Below are 15,919 nucleotides of genomic sequence, written 5' to 3' on the forward strand. Positions count from 1 at the left end.
GATAGGTACCACATGGAGGTTATCCCCGCGCCTCGCCAATATAACTGTCACATCCTGACATACATGCATCTACAACAAGCAGTGGATACCGCGTTAGACCTGCACCAGGCTCCACTCTACTAAAACCGGTATGTTCTGAACTTCTGATACCAGCGCTACTTCTTTAATGCAGACATATCTTTATATCACAGATACAACTTTTAAGAGGCAGCACAGTGGATGCTCCATGGCACACAGTGCTTCACTGACTTAAAGGTATGGTCATATTCCTTACCTAACATATAATGAGATCATATCATTAATTCTCTCTATTATATCTGTGATATACAATGTTTGTGAAGTATGAGGTTTTGTCTGTAAAAGATGTTTCTAGAAATCCTCCATTCTATGACAATGGTCCATACAATCAGGGCAACTGTTACCACCCACCTTTCGTGTCTACCTCTTTCCTCATAGATTGTAAGCTTGCGAGCAGGGCCCTCATTCCTCTTGGTATCTGTTATAATCTATGTGATTATTGTTATGCTGTAATGTCTATTGTCTGTACAAATCCCCTCTGAAAATGTCGGTGCTATAGAAATAAAATTTATTATTATAATAATAATGAAGGCTGCCAGCTTTGCAGCACCACCCGCAAACCCCTCTTCCCTTCACACACACCAGTGTCTTCATGTGCAGAGCTCTGTGAAACTTGAAACCAGCTATTTCCTGTGAGCTAGGAATGTTAATTAGCTAGGTGGAAAAGATGTTCCTTTGTTTAAGACCTGTGACTGAGTAAAACTATAAGAGACTGCATTGCAAAAACCATACATGACAGAGAAATAACAATCATATTTTTATGATCTGAGCGGTCCCAGCTTCGCTGCGGTGGCTTTTGCGAAGTCCTCGGACATCCAGAGACTGAGATATGGGTTGCGCCCAAATGCAGGGCCCTATCTCGTGCATTCTTGATGTTTTCTTGATGGGCTCATTACGCTGGGAAACATGATACCACTGGTGAGTTCATACTAGCTTCCCCCATAGAGTTATGATCTTCATATGTTTTGCAGCCAAATCATAACTTGGAGAGAGGGAGGTGGGACTTCCCCAGACTGCCCCTTTCGGTGATGTCACACCCCCGGGGCTATAAGGTACCCCTCCCGTACAGGGAGCTCAGAAGAGCTCCAGTCCTAGTGCCAGAGAGACCTGCAAATGAGCGGATATGTGTGGCTCCGCCTTCTCCCTCCCCCAAGCCACATGGTCTGCCTAAGGAACAATATGCAACTGTGAGTGTAATTTCTTTCTGCCTTTAATCCCTTTGTGTTATATTTGTATTGTACATATTTTATGTCTCAACTTTATAGCAACTTTTTATCTGTATAACCACTGCCCTTTTGGGAATAAATCGTAAAGTTATCAGTATGTCTCCATGCTCTAAGAAACGGACTATAAGCCTTTGTTAGATAATTACGCTACTGTTCGGGTTGGCTTCGAACCCCTCTCTTGAGTCTATAACTTAAGTGGAGAAACCAGGAGCTGGTGGCAGCGCGTTGTGTACGGTTGTTGCAGCTAGTTGGCTGTCCAGAAGGGTCTTATATTGCTGAATGAGGGGCTGTGGCCACAGCATTGATAATTCCCTCACTGCAGCAGCCTAACCGCCGGTTCACAACAAGCAGCCCGTCCGTCGACTAATAATCCTAGGTGCAGTTCCCTGACTGACCTGAAGGTAAGGGGGGCGTCGGAGAGCTGCGAGTTCCAAAGTGGAACTGAGAAAGTGGGATATACATAAATCCCCAAAGTTCGTAGAAGGTTATAGCAGTGGTGGGGCATCCCAAATAACCCCCCTGCGGCAAATTGTTAGAGCGAGATTAGCTTGCTGGATATTTTTGTCACATGGTGCCAGTGGTGGGATAACTAAGATAAGCCCCCACTGTGCCTGTGATAGCCGTGTGCCGGCAGTGTGTCGCGTCCCTCCGTCCGCTGATACAATCCCACCACTGACACGGGTGTGACATAGTGGTGACACAGGGTCCGCTGTCCGTCACGTTTTGGTGGCAGCGGGACCCCCGTTCGTCACGTATTGGCGAACAGTGGCTGGCTCTTCGTCACAATATCGTAGACCACATCCTTTTTTAAAAAAAACCAAACGGTCACCTAATTCTGTGAAGCCAGTGATTAACAACATAGGTGGGTGTCTCGGAATAATCACTCCTAATAAAACCAGTCTGCCACTTACAGCACCTTACTTGTTTAACAGGATACAAAGACACGGTGTCTCATTCCCCTTAATTAATGACCGAAACGTCTGCATACTGTACTATAGTTTTCACTGCATTAAAATTATCTCATATCTTCAAAAGTTAAGCGCCAAATTTCTTTATCATAATATTTGGGTTGGGACCCTACTTGAGCACCATACCAGTAGTACCACGTTACAACACTGCTTAATAATGGTGTCTGGGCCTGCAATATACGAAGGTCTATTAGGCCGGGCCAGAGGCAGCATCCAAAAAGTTACCTTTTAACGCCCCCATACACATTAAAGTTACATGAAAGCACTGATTTCGGGGGGTTTGGCCGACTATATAATGTATTTGAGGGCCTCCCGACAGATGATGTCAGGGCAGAGAAGGATCTGGCATCCTGAATTTCAGAGGATAATCCGTTTGTTCTTCCTGTAGATAATCCTCCGATAGAGGAGTCTGGAGGCGACTCTCATACAGACCACAGGAAAGCTGGAATATTTGTGTATATGGCGGAGTCGGGAGAGATAGCCGTCTGCCAAATGACCATTCAGCCAACACTTATCTCATGTGTATGGGGTCGTTAGTATTACACTGACAGGCAGTGATGATACACGGCACTACAGTAGTACAGTGCATCACCGGAGCCATCAGAGGCTTGTATGTTGTATGATCGCACTAATCAGAGGGGTTTAAAAAAGGTTTAAACTGAAAAAAAATCAGTTTTAACAACCAGAAAAATCCATCACGATGGGGAAAGCAGAGACACTGCACAATGTTAGTTAAGTCACGTCCATAACTACTTTATTATAGTCTTATCCTATACACAGTGGAGCAGATAGAAATCACAGATCCCACAGCAATAGCTGGAATTGGGCCTCCAACGTAAAGAAAAAATAAAACAAAAAATATATTAGTAATGTCACCTACAGGTGCTTCTCACAAAATTAGAATATCATCAAAAAGTTAATTTCAGGTGTTCAATACAGAAAGTGAAACTCATATTATGTAGAGTCATTACAATCGGAGTGATCTATTTCACGTGTTTATTTCTGTTAATGTTGATGATTATGGCTCACAGCCAATGAGAACCCAGATATACACACAGTCACGAAGCATCTTTCATTTCACCAGAGCTGTTCAAAAGAAGCTAAGCTGTGATTGGTTTCTATGATCAACAGTTTTCCTTGCAACCAATCACTAAGCATCTCTCATTTCACCAGAGCTGGTTAAAAGTAGCTGAGCTGTGATTGGTTGCTATGCGCAAGTTTTCCCACTTGACAACACCTCAGCAGACACCGACATGGCTGGAGAAATCTAGCATCCCCAGGAACATAAGCTCCAGCCATCGTCTGTCCCCCAGAAAGGAGCAGCGAGTACATGACAGAAATAAATCCCCCCTCCCGTGTGGTATCATTAAGTGACACACATGAATGTAGGAAAGTGCATATATTTTCTCACACTTTTATGCATTATTGATGTGTTACTGTGCTCTGATGCTGTGAGTTTTTTTTAAAGTGCTACTTTCCCCATAATTCACCAGAATATACCCATATAACACGTAATGCTTTTCCCATAACAACCCATTAAATATGATACTATACTGCATACAGATGCTGTACATCCATGAGCAACTCAGCCGGCAAATTACAAGTTGACGGTGAATGAAAATGTGTGTGAAGGTTTCTCTACTGTACTAATGTATAAGGTTTGTGCCTGTCCATTGGTGAAAAGCATGACTGATATTTATGGTGGCAGATAAGTGAGAATATCAGCCTGATCAGTAGAAAACCTGGGATCTTAGTGAACCTTGTTTCTGTGCAATTTCACCATTTCACTTTTACTGGCTTTGATGGGATGATGTGGGATATTAGGGGTAGTAGTCCGGTAGCTCTGGGATAATAGAGTGAATGTGGCTATGCGGAGTGGGCATACACTCAGATATATATATAGTCATTATAATTTGTTATAACTAACCGTAGATAGTTTCTATGCACAGGCAGCGCCGGGCTCTTCAGCTAGTAATTAATATAAAACACTTGCAAAGGATTCCTGAGCATTTAAAAAGGTCCCTTAGTCTGTTTCAGTCAGCTCCACAATCATGGGGAAGACTGCTGACTTAACAGATGTCCAGAAGGCAGTCATTGACACACTCCACAAGGAGGATAGGCCACAAAAGGTCATTGCTAAAGAAACTGGCTGTTCACAGAGTGCTGTATCCAAGCAGATTCATGGAAAGTTGAGTGGAAGGAAAAAGTGTGCCAGAAAAAGGTAAGCAACCATGATAACCGCACCCTTGAAAATAGAATTAGTCTTACCAGTAATTCTGTTTCTAGGAACCTTCCACGACAGCCATATCGGAGGATGTCTCCCTACCCTAATGGGGGACAGGAAATGCACAAGAGGATAAATAACCGTCCCCTTCCTGCTATCTCCAGTGTTTTTTCTGGACACACTAGCATGTATAGTTACCCCCAAGGTGTAGGAATCATCCAATAAGAGTATCAGATAGGGAGGGAAATTAATGCTGTCGTGGAAGGTTCCTAGAAACCGAATTACCGGTTATACTAATTCTATTTTCTCTAGTCACCTTCCACGACAGCCATATTGGAGAAATACCAACAACTAATTTCTTAGGGAGGGCCAACAGCCTGCAGAACATATCTGCCAAACGTTAAATCCCTGTTGAAATTTAGTGTATAGTGTTTGGTGAATGTATGTACAGACGACCAGGTGGCGGCTCTGCATATCTGCTCAGAAGATGCGTCCCCTCTTCCTGCCCATGATGTTGATACTGATGAGTAGAGTGGGCTTTCAGAGATGTAGGAGGAGGAACGTTCTGTGACGAGTAGGTGAGGCTGATAGCTTGCCTGATCTAATTCGTGATTGTAATTTTTGCCGCCTTTTTACCTTTATTCCGACCGGAAATTTGAATAAATAAAATCTGGTCAATCCTCCAATTCTCCATCTGCTGGAGGTAGAACTACTCTACAGACGTCAAGGGTGTGAAAGGCTTCTTCTTTCGTGTTGGAGGGGTTTGTACAGAAGGAAGGTAATACAATGTCCTGGAATCTATGAAAGTTTGAGACTACCTTAGGCATAAAGGAGGGATTTAACCTTAGGCCTGTTTCACACATCCGTCATCCGTTTTTTGCATCCGTTTGTGTGAAAAAACGGATCCGTTTCCGTTTTACCACAAACGGATCCGTTTTTTTGACGGATCCGCGGTAACCGCTAATGGAAGTCTATGGGACCAAAAAATGGATCCTCCAAAAAAAATGGCGGATCCGTTTTTTAACGGAAAACGACAGATTTGGATGGATTTTAAAAAACGGATGTGTGATCCAGGCCTTAGGAAGACGCTGTCTTCCGTGATGGTCAAGTATGGCTCCTGTATTGAAAGGGCCTATAATTCTATGCATTTTGCAGTAGTAATTTCTACCAAAAACACAGTTTTTAGTGTTAAGTTTTCCAGAGCCGTGGAAGACAGTGGCTCAATCGGTTCCCTGGTCAAACCTTTGAGAATTAGGTTCAAGTCTCACGGAGAAACTGACTACGGAGTCTGGGACGGATTCTAGTTGCTGAGGTTATGAATCGCTTGATCCATCGATGGCTTGCCAGATCTTTATTGTAAAATGAACTAAGAGCTGACACCTGTACCTTTAGTGTACTAGGAGTGAGCCCTAGAACTATGCCGTCTTGAAGAAATTCTAAGATCTGTGTGATATTAGGATGGAAGGGGTCTAGGGCACTTAGGGAACACCAAGATGAGAGCATCTTCCAAACCTTTCCGTAAATGGCGTTAGTCATGCTCAGCCTAGAATGGCCATTGGCCCGTAGAGTTTGGACCACTTCCTCGGAAAGGCCTTAAGCCATTAGAATTCAGGCTTCAGTAGCCAGGCCGCAAGGTTCATTCTGTGCGGGTCTGGGTGCAGTAGAGGGTCTTAGTAAAGGAGACTGGCCCTCTAGGGGCAGAAGTATTGGGCCTTCCTGAGCCATGTTCTGTAGGGCTCCATACCAGCTTTTCTCTGGCCACAAGGGAGCCTCTAGGATTGTAGCGACTTGTTCTGCCCGTATCTTCTGCAGTGTTCTCGCTACCGTGGGAATCGGAGGGAAGGTGTAAGCCAGATTGAACTGCCACGGATGGGAGAAGGCATCTACTCCCCACGCTCCGTCGGTGAGACTGAGGGAAAAAAAAGTTTCCACCTTCGCGTTTTGACCGCTGGCAAAAAGGGTCTACATCGGGATTTCCCCACCTTGACACCAGAGGCAAAAATACTGTTTGGTCTAGGCTCCATTCCCCGGAATGAACGTCCTTCCTGCTGAGGAAGTTCGCCTGCTGATATGGACAACAGACGCTTCTCTGCCCAAGAAAAATTTCTTGCAGCTACCAATTTTTTGGTTGAAGAATTTCGGGCCTCCTTGGTGTTGTACATGATGATTTGGACAAGGGTTGTTGATGCTGCTTTCAACTCTTCCACCACAGTTTTCAGTTCTCTCACATTTGAGGAGCTGACTCTGAGGTCTGGGGCCATACCCCCTGGAAGTATGTTTTCTCCACTATAGCACCCCAGACTCTCTGACTGGTGTCTGTGATGACAATTTTCAGGGAGAGCTGATCCCAACTGATGCCCCGCTGGAGGCTCTGGTAGTCCAGCCACCATAGGAGAGACGCCTTCACATGACCAGGAAGAGGGGTTCTCTTGGTCAGAGTATTCCGATACTTCTTCAAACACCGGAGAACATAGGACCGAAGGAACAGAGTATGGGCTTGAGCCCAGGAAACAGATTGGATGCACACTGTAAGCGAACCTAGGATGGACAATGAGTCGCAGGGTTGGTGCTCTATGGTCTCAGAACCTGGAAGACCTCTGAACAAGGTCGAGTTGTCGTTCCCTGGGTAAGAAAGATGTTCGCCTTCCTGAATCAAGGAGTATCCCTAAGAACTTCTTACCTGACGAAGGAAGAAGGTCTGATTTCTCCAGGTTGGGTATCCAACCCAAGGACTGTAAAATCTCCAGGGACTTTCCTACATCTTGGTTCAGGCGAGACATGGATGGAGCCCTTATTAGAAGGTCATCTAGGTATGGGACAATGCAAATCCCCTGCTGGCAAATGAAGATCATTGCCTCTGCCATTATCTTGGTAAACCCTCGAGGGGCTGATGACACCCCAAACAGCAGGACATTGAACTGGTAGTGGTTGACCCGGGGACCCTGGAAAACCACAAACTTGAGGAATTCCCTGTGGTCTGGATGAATCGGGACATGATAGTAAGGGTCTCTCAGGTCTATTGTGGCCAATATCCAATTTGTCCTATGAGGGGGATTGCCGACTTAACCGACTCCATCCTGAATCATCTGTACTTTACCCTTGGTTCAAGGGTTTTAAGTTTATTATAACCCTGCTTTCCTGAGGGTTTTACAATTACGAAGAGGTGAGAGTAGCGGCCCTCTGCCTATCTCCTGTCGATTTGCCCGCTGGTCTCCCATTCTGGTCCCGGACCTGCTCCAAGCCGCCTAGCAATTGACACCTGACGGGAGCAGTCACGCACAGCGTGGGGAGATCGCCTTGCAGAAGTGTCTTTATGTCTGACAGCAAAGATTTTTGGAGCTACGCCTGCAAGGACGTCACTCTTAGGCATTGAGGGGGAGGACTCTCGAACCTCAATCTCAGTCCATCGTGAAAGGTGCGAATAACCCATTGGTTTGAGGTTATGAATTGCAACAATCTATGAAATTCAAGGGTCAGCCCCCGACCAGAGAACCATGAATTCTGGGAGGACTGGTCACGGGGAGGGAGACGAAAAAATCATTTCCTAGGTTCCGGAAGAGACTTCTTTTTATCAGTGGCTTTCTCTAGGATATCTTCCAGAGCTGGGCCACATAATTTCCCTGAAAGGGAAACGTATAGACGTTTGACAAAGTCTCCTCCCCAAGCTTTCAGCCACAGAGTTCCCCTGGCTGAGTTGGAGAGGTAAATGCATGACCCGTGACCTGCGATTGCAGGCTGGTCTCCCATTCGGGTCGCGGCCCAGGCTCAAGCTGCTTAGCAGCCGCCACTTGACGAACCTAGAAGGGCCGGTTGGCACCACAGATTTTGCTGCTACCCGGACGGACTTAGCGGAAGCATCCGCTAGGAACCCTGTCGCTTTTGTAATAGGGAAAGAGAGTCAAGGGTTTCTTCCCTGGAGGTCCCTTGAGTGAGGTGATCCTCCGGCGTACGCCACCAGCAAACAGGGACCCGGCTATATTGGCCTTAAGCAGGGTTGTGGAGGCGTCCCAGGATTTCCTGAGTAAGCTTGCTATTGAGAATTGCCCTTAAATGGAAGAGCCGCTCTCATGCACGTCCACTTTAGGGACTTCCCATAAGGAGCCATCTCCGTCCAAGGGAAAAACACAATTCCTCAGCCCCTCCAAACACTTTATCTTATATAGAGAATTCCACTTCCTCCTCCCGTACTAACTAACCTGGTCTCTCATTCCCGTCCCAGCCCAGCCTCAAGCTGCTTAGCGGCCGTGACGAATGTAGTCACGCTCAGCCTAGAATGGCCGGAGGCACCTACGGAAGAGAAATAGTATTCCCAGATCTGAGGGTGGAAGTGGAACCCTCATTTTCCCAAGCATCCTCTGAGTTAGAGGTGTCAAATTCACCCGAGTCAATCAGATTCCACAGGTGCCGATTTCCTCCTAGCAGGAAGGGGCTGTGGCTGGGAAAATTTTGTCATAGGAGATTGGACTTCTTATCTGATGAGAGATTTTATACTTTCCAGTAGGGAGGGCTGCTCTGTACGTGATACATCGTCCGTGCAGGGCTGACAAAGCTACTCCTATATGAAGAGGGAGGCCTGGAACCACACCTGGTTTATTCTTTTTAGGGTCAGAGGCCTTGTCTCCCTACAAGAGAGAAGGCATACTAAGCCACCTCCAAGACTACTCTGGACAGAAAAGGGGGGACCCACCCCGCTACTTACAGTAGGAGGGTGACGCTGTGCTCCGCAGTAGCAGGTAGTAAGGGTTTGTCGCCATCCATGGTCAGTCTGCCATAGTCACTGTACAGATAATGGCCTTACCTGGACGCACCCAGACCAGGATTAGAATAACCGAGGTCCATCCAGCGTGTTGTGTGCTCCTCCTCCCCTCGGTCCACGGGTGGGGGTCATTTCAATCACCCCTCCCCACAGCTGAATTCCCCAGCTGCTCAGCGGCTGCCCCTGCACCCTCGGCAGTGCTCCATTCTGGTCCCAGCCCGCCTCAAGCTGCTTAGCGGCTGCCTGACGAAAGCAGCCACGCTCAGAAGGGCCGGTGGCTGGGGCCCCGGACAGCGCCCGCAGTCCGGTAACTGCAGGCCGCGCGAGCGTTCCCGCCTGGCACGCAGGTGGAAGGCAAACCGGAAGTTTGGCGCCAGTCCCGACGCCACCTCCGGTGTGCATGTGCGTGCCCGGATTGCAAGCCACATGGGGAGGATGCCGGGGAGATCCAGGAGGACCCCGACCGCACAGCACCGCCCCGCTTTAACCCGCTGAGGGGGCGCAGGAGGGGCGGGCAAGGGTCCCGAGTACCACCAAAGTGGAGACGGGAGCAGCCATCCTACGGAGGAGAGCAGAGCCCCCGACCAATGACTGCCTGGCGTTACAGGTATCTGATGTTGTAGTGCCTCTGGTCGCCGGCTACGGCAGCACTATCAGGACCTCTTCATGCCCCATAGGGGACAGGAAAAACACTAGAGATAGCAGGAAAAGGAGGGTTATTTAACCTCTTGTGCATTTCCTGTCCCCCATTAGGGTGAGGAGACATCCTCCGATATGGCTGTCATGGAAGGTGACTAGAGAAAGGATTGTTAACAAAAAGGCCATTCAAAAATTTGGGGGAGATGATTCACAAGGAGTTGACTGCTGCTGGAGTTATTGCTTCAAGAGCCACCACACACAGATGTATCCAGGACATGGGCTACAAGTGTCACATTCCTTGTGTCAAGCTTCTCATGATCAATAGACAAAACCAGAAGCTTTTCACCTGGGCCAAGGAGAAAACAAACTGGACTATTATCAGTGGTCCAATATGTTGTTTTCAGATGAAAGTAAATTTTGCATTTCATTTGGGAATCAAGGCACTGACCTCCACTCGAAGAGCCACACTCCACATAGAGAATAATGGAGCCTCCAGCACCGACCTCCACCCGCAGAGACGCACTCCACATAGAGAATAATGGAGCCTCCAGCACCGACCTCCACCCGCAGAGCCACATTCCACATAGAGAATAATGGAGCCTACAGCATCGACCTCCACCCGCAGAGCCGCACTCCACAGAGAATAATGGAGCCTCCAGCACCGACCTCCATCTGCAGAGCCGCACTCCACATAGAGAATAATGGAGCCTCCAGCACCGACCTCCACCCGCAGAGCCTCACTCCACATAGAGAATAATGGAGCCTCCAGCACCGACCTCGACCCGCAGAGCCGCACTCCACATAGAGAATAATGGAGCCTCCAGCACCGACCTCCACCCGCAGAGCCACACTCCACATAGAGAATAATGGAGCCTCCGGCACTGACCTCCACTCGCAGAGCCACTCTCCAGGAGAATAATGGAGCCTTCAGCACCTACCTCCACCCGCAGAGCCGCACTCCACATAGAGAATAATGGAGCCTCTAGCACCGACCTCCACCCGCAGAGCCGCACTCCACATAGAGAATAATGGAGCCTCCAGCACCGACCTCGACCCGCAGAGCCACACTCCACATAGAGAATAATGGAGCCTCCGGCACTGACCTCCACTCGCAGAGCCACTCTCCAGGAGAATAATGGAGCCTCCAGCACCTACCTCCACCCGCAGAGCCGCACTCCACATAGAGAATAATGGAGCCTCCAGCACCTACCTCCACCCGCAGAGCCGCACTCCACATAGAGAATAATGAAGCCTCCAGCACCTACCTCCACCCGCAGAGCCGCACTCCACATAGAGAATAATGGAGCCTCCAGCACCGACCTCCGCCCGCAGAGCCGCACTCCACATAGAGAATAATGGAGCCTCCAGCACCGACCTCCACCCGCACTCCACATAGAGAATAATGGAGCCTCCAGCACCGACCTCGACCCGCAGAGCCGCACTCCACATAGAGAATAATGGAGCCTCCGGCACTGACCTCCACCCGCAGAGCCGCACTCCACATAGAGAATAATGGAGCCTCCAGCACCGACCTCCACCCGCAGAGCCGCACTCCACATAGAGAATAATGGAGCCTCCAGCACCGACCTCCACCCGCAGAGCCGCACTCCACATAGAGAATAATGGAGCCTCCGGCACCGACCTCCACCCGCAGAGCCGCACTCCACATAGAGAATAATGGAGCCTCCAGCACCGACCTCCACCCGCAGAGCCGCACTCCACATAGAGAATAATGGAGCCTCCAGCACCGACCTCCACCCGCAGAGCCGCACTCCACATAGAGAATAATGGAGCCTCCGGCACCGACCTCCACCCGCAGAGCCGCACTCCACATAGAGAATAATGGAGCCTCCGGCACTGACCTCCACCCGCAGAGCCGCACTCCACATAGAGAATAATGGAGCCTCCGGCACTGACCTCCACCCGCAGAGCCACACTCCACATAGAGAATAATGGAGCCTCCAGCACCGACCTCCACCCGCAGAGCCGCACTCCCCATAGAGAATAATGGAGCCTCCAGCACCGACCTCCACCCGCAGAGCCGCACTCCACATAGAGAATAATGGAGCCTCCAGCACCGACCTCCACCCGCAGAGCCGCGCTCCACATAGAGAATAATGGAGCCTCCAGCACTGACCTCCACCCGCAGAGCCGCACTCCACATAGAGAATAATGGAGCCTCCAGCACCGACCTCCACCCGCAGAGCCACACTCCACATAGAGAATAATGGAGCCTCCAGCACCTACCTCCACCCACAGAGCCACACTCCACATAGAGAATAATGGAGCCTCCAGCACCGACCTCCACCCGCAGAGCCGCGCTCCACATAGAGAATAATGGAGCCTCCAGCACCGACCTCCACCCGCAGAGCCGCACTCCACATAGAGAATAATGGAGCCTCCAGCACCGACCTCCACCCGCAGAGCCGCACTCCACATAGAGAATAATGGAGCCTCCAGCACCTACCTCCACCCACAGAGCCACACTCCACATAGAGAATAATGGAGCCTCCAGCACCTACCTCCACCCGCAGAGCCGCACTCCACATAGAGAATAATGGAGCCTCCATCACCTACCTCCACCCGCAGAGCCGCACTCCACATATATGGCTGCTCTGTGCGCACAGGACCTGTGATGAGACCACAGGAGGGGAGGAGTCAGGGGTCACATGATCAGGGCCTCAGTGTATGCAGGACTCTGCTGTGCTGGTTGTTATGGTGCTGGATGAGGCCGTGTGTGTACGAGGTGTACGGAGCGGAGCCGTGTGTAAGAGGCGTGTGGAACAGAGCCATGTGTGTGCAAGGTGTACAGAGCAGAGCTGTGAGGGTACGAGGTGTACGGAGCGGGGACGAGTGTGTATGAGGTTTATCTAGCAGAGCCGTGTATGTACGAGGTGTACGGAACGGAGCCGTGTGTGTACGAGGTGTATGGAGCAGAGCCGTATGTGTACAAGGTGTACGGAGCGGAGCCGTGTGTGTACGAGGTGTACGGAGCGGAGCCGTGTGTGTACGAGGTGTATGGAGCAGAGCTGTATGTGTACAAGGTGTATGGAGCAGAGCTGTGTGTGTACAAGGTGTATGGAGCAGAGCCGTGTGTGTACGGGGTGTACGGAGCGGAGCCGTGTGTATGAGGTGTACGGAGCGGAGCCGTGTGTGTACGAGGTGTACGGAGCAGAGCTGTGAGTGTACGAGGTGTACGGAGCAGAGCCGTGTGTATGAGGTGTACGGAGCGGAGCCGTGTGTGTTCGAGGTGTACGGAGCAGAGCTGTGAGTGTACGAGGTGTACGGAGCAGAGCCGTGTGTATGAGGTGTACGGAGCGGAGCCGTGTGTGTACGAGGTGTACGGAGCAGAGCTGTGAGTGTACGAATTGTACGTAGCGGAGCCGTGTGTATGAGGTGTACGGAGCGGAGCCGTGTGTGTACGAGGTGTATGGAGCAGAGCCATGTGTGTGCAAGGTGTACAGAGCAGAGCCGTGTATGTACGAGGTGTACGGAGCGGAGCCGTGTGTGTACGAGGTGTATGGAGCAGAGCCGTATGTGTACAAGGTGTACGGAGCGGAGCCGTGTGTGTACGAGGTGTATGGAGCAGAGCCGTATGTGTACGAGGTGTATGGAGCAGAGCCGTATGTGTACAAGGTGTATGGAGCAGAGCTGTGTGTGTACAAGGTGTACAGAGCGGAGCCGTGTGTGTACGAGGTGTACGGGGTGTACGGAGAGGAGCTGCGTGTGTACGAGGTGTACGGAGCGGAGCCGTGTGTATGAGGTGTATGGAGCGGAGCCATGTGTGTACGAGGTGTACGGAGCGGAGCCATGTGTGTACGAGGTGTGCGGAGCAGAGCTGTGAGTGTACGAGGTGTACGGAGCAGAGCCGTGTGTGTACGAGGTGTACGGAGCCGTGTGTGTACGAGGTGTACGGAGCAGAGCCGTGTGTGTACGAGGTGTACGGAGCGGAGCCGTGTGTGTACGAGGTGTACGGAGCGGAGCCGTGTGTGTACGAGGTGTACAGAGCGGAGCCGTGTGTGTACGAAGTGTATGGAGCAGAGCCGTGTGTGTACGAGGTGTATGGAGCGGAGCCGTGTGTGTACGAGGTGTATGGAGCGGAGCCGTGTGTGTACGAAGTGTATGGAGCGGAGCCGTGTGTGTACGAGGTATATGGAGCGGAGCCGTGTGTGTACGAGGTGTATGGAGCGGAGCCGTGTGTGTACGATGTGTACGGAGCGGAGCTTTATGAGTACAAGGTATATGGAGGTACGGAGCAGAGCCGTGTGTGTACGAGGTGTAGGAAGCGGAGCCGTGTGTGTACGAGGTGTAGGGAGCGGAGCCGTGTGTGTACGAGGTGTAGGGAGCGGAGCCGTGTGTGTACGAGGTATAGGGAGCGGAGCCGTGTGTGTGTGAAGTGTATGGAGCGGAGACGTGTGTGTTCAACATGTGCAGAGTGGAGCCATGTGTGTGGTGTGTGTACAGCATGTATGGAGCAGAGCCATGTGAGTGGAGCAGCGTGCTTACAGTGAGTATGGATATTGGCTTCACTGTTCATCCTGCTAATGTATAGGGCTGTGGAGTCAGAGTCGCGGAGTTAGAGCCCATTTTGGTGGAGTCTGAGTCGGTATAAAATGGACCGTCTCCTAAAATATATAATCAATTGGGTACAGTAGTTCAATGCAGTTTGTGGGAAATATTTTTTTCATGAGAATTTGGGAAAGTTATGAAATATCCTATAAATGTCTGTCCTATTCCTGATCTAAAGTGTAGACTTTTAGCTGAGATGAACCTGTGCTGCAGTTTTTGTTTATGATAAGTAGTGAAGTTCCTCCACAGATAAGGGGAAAAATTAACACACAGGGGAGGAATGCCTGCATTTATCTCAGAACTTATGGAGTGAACAGGAAAGCAGGAAAAAGGTAATTACTTCTTAAAGCATATCCAAACTTTCAATAAACTGTATAAATCAATAGTCCAGTATATGTTGTCTCTGTATGCTGGATGTTTTAAGTTTGTTTTTCCTCTTAGCTCCTGTTTGAAGAAATTAACTGCTCTGATGACTTATATACACTACACATAGAATATAAGGGGAAAAACTTTTGTCAACATCTCAAATTCGGAACTACTGTAGCAGGATTGATGAGGACATATATATTTTTGTGTGTGTTCTGGAATGTGATTCACCACAAACATGCTCCCTCCCTTCTCCCCACTTCATAGACTGTGAAGACATATGATGTGAAGCATTTAGTGAGCTGTACCGTAAGACAAGCCTGACATTGAAAGTTCAGAGTAAAGCTATCTCAACATATTATGCAAACTTTATACTTATCATCTGTCCTATTGATTATGCAAATATTGTGTCATGACCCCAGTGCAGGTTTTTGAGCTGCACGTCAGGGGTTAATGTCTGGAGCTCAGTGCAGGTTTTGACCTGCACACCTGGGGTTAATGATTGTGGCCTCTTTTTGGTTCTGGGAGAGCTTCTTAAACCCCTGGGAAGCTCCAATCCCTGCCAGTTATACTTTTGCCTTTGGCCGAGTGTGCTGACCTCTGTGTGCCTGTTTGTTGCTATAGCTTGTTTATATGGTTCTGACCCGGTTCTGTTTCCCGTTGTGAGTTTGCCTGTTGATTCTGTACTGCGCTACCCTCTCTGTGTATGACTCATTGCCTGTGACCTGACTACTCTCTGCTCGCCCCTCTTGTACCTTGCAGCTATCTCTGTGTGTGACTCATTGGCTACGTCCTGACTATTCTCTCTGTCTATGCCCCCTGGTAACTTTGTCTCGCAGTTACCCTGCTAGTAGTTCTCTTGCAGCTCCTAGCTCTGGAGTTTAGGCCACACCCCCAGCAGTCACGTGCTTCAGGTCCTGCTGTTCTGAAGTACGCATCTACTCGGCTGCTGCCCGCTCCACAGGTATCTTTGAGCACAGTTCGCTTTACTCAGGACGCGCGCACTGGCTCAGTGAGCAAGTTCAGTGCGGTGTTCCTGACATATTGTTTTATTTATATCCTAAATTATACAGTGCATGATTCCAAATATGTA

At 49.5% G+C, this 15,919-nt stretch overlaps 1 protein-coding gene across 4 annotated transcripts in view; it reads right to left on the reverse strand.

Moving 5' to 3' along the window:
• LOC141047278 (uncharacterized) overlaps positions 1–12,649 on the reverse strand; it is a 92,304-nt gene extending 79,655 nt beyond the window's left edge. Inside the window, exon 1 of one of the 4 annotated variants that reach the window (XR_012219767.1) lies at positions 12,469–12,552. Coding sequence is in view for 1 of the 4 variants with exons in the window: in XM_073542306.1 (XP_073398407.1) it covers positions 12,469–12,495 (27 nt within the window). In the remaining 3 variants the exon portion in view is untranslated. Of the gene's footprint in view, positions 1–11,368; positions 11,487–12,468 lie in introns of those variants that run through there. The other 3 variants (XR_012219766.1, XR_012219768.1, XM_073542306.1) reach the window with 3 other exon arrangements.
• Between the last annotated feature and the right edge of the window lie 3,270 nt (positions 12,650–15,919).

Source organism: Dendrobates tinctorius, unplaced genomic scaffold (genome assembly GCF_039654945.1).
Source record: "Dendrobates tinctorius isolate UK_male_01 unplaced genomic scaffold, ASM3965494v1 ptg000126l, whole genome shotgun sequence".
Lineage (NCBI taxonomy): Eukaryota > Metazoa > Chordata > Amphibia > Anura > Dendrobatidae > Dendrobates > Dendrobates tinctorius.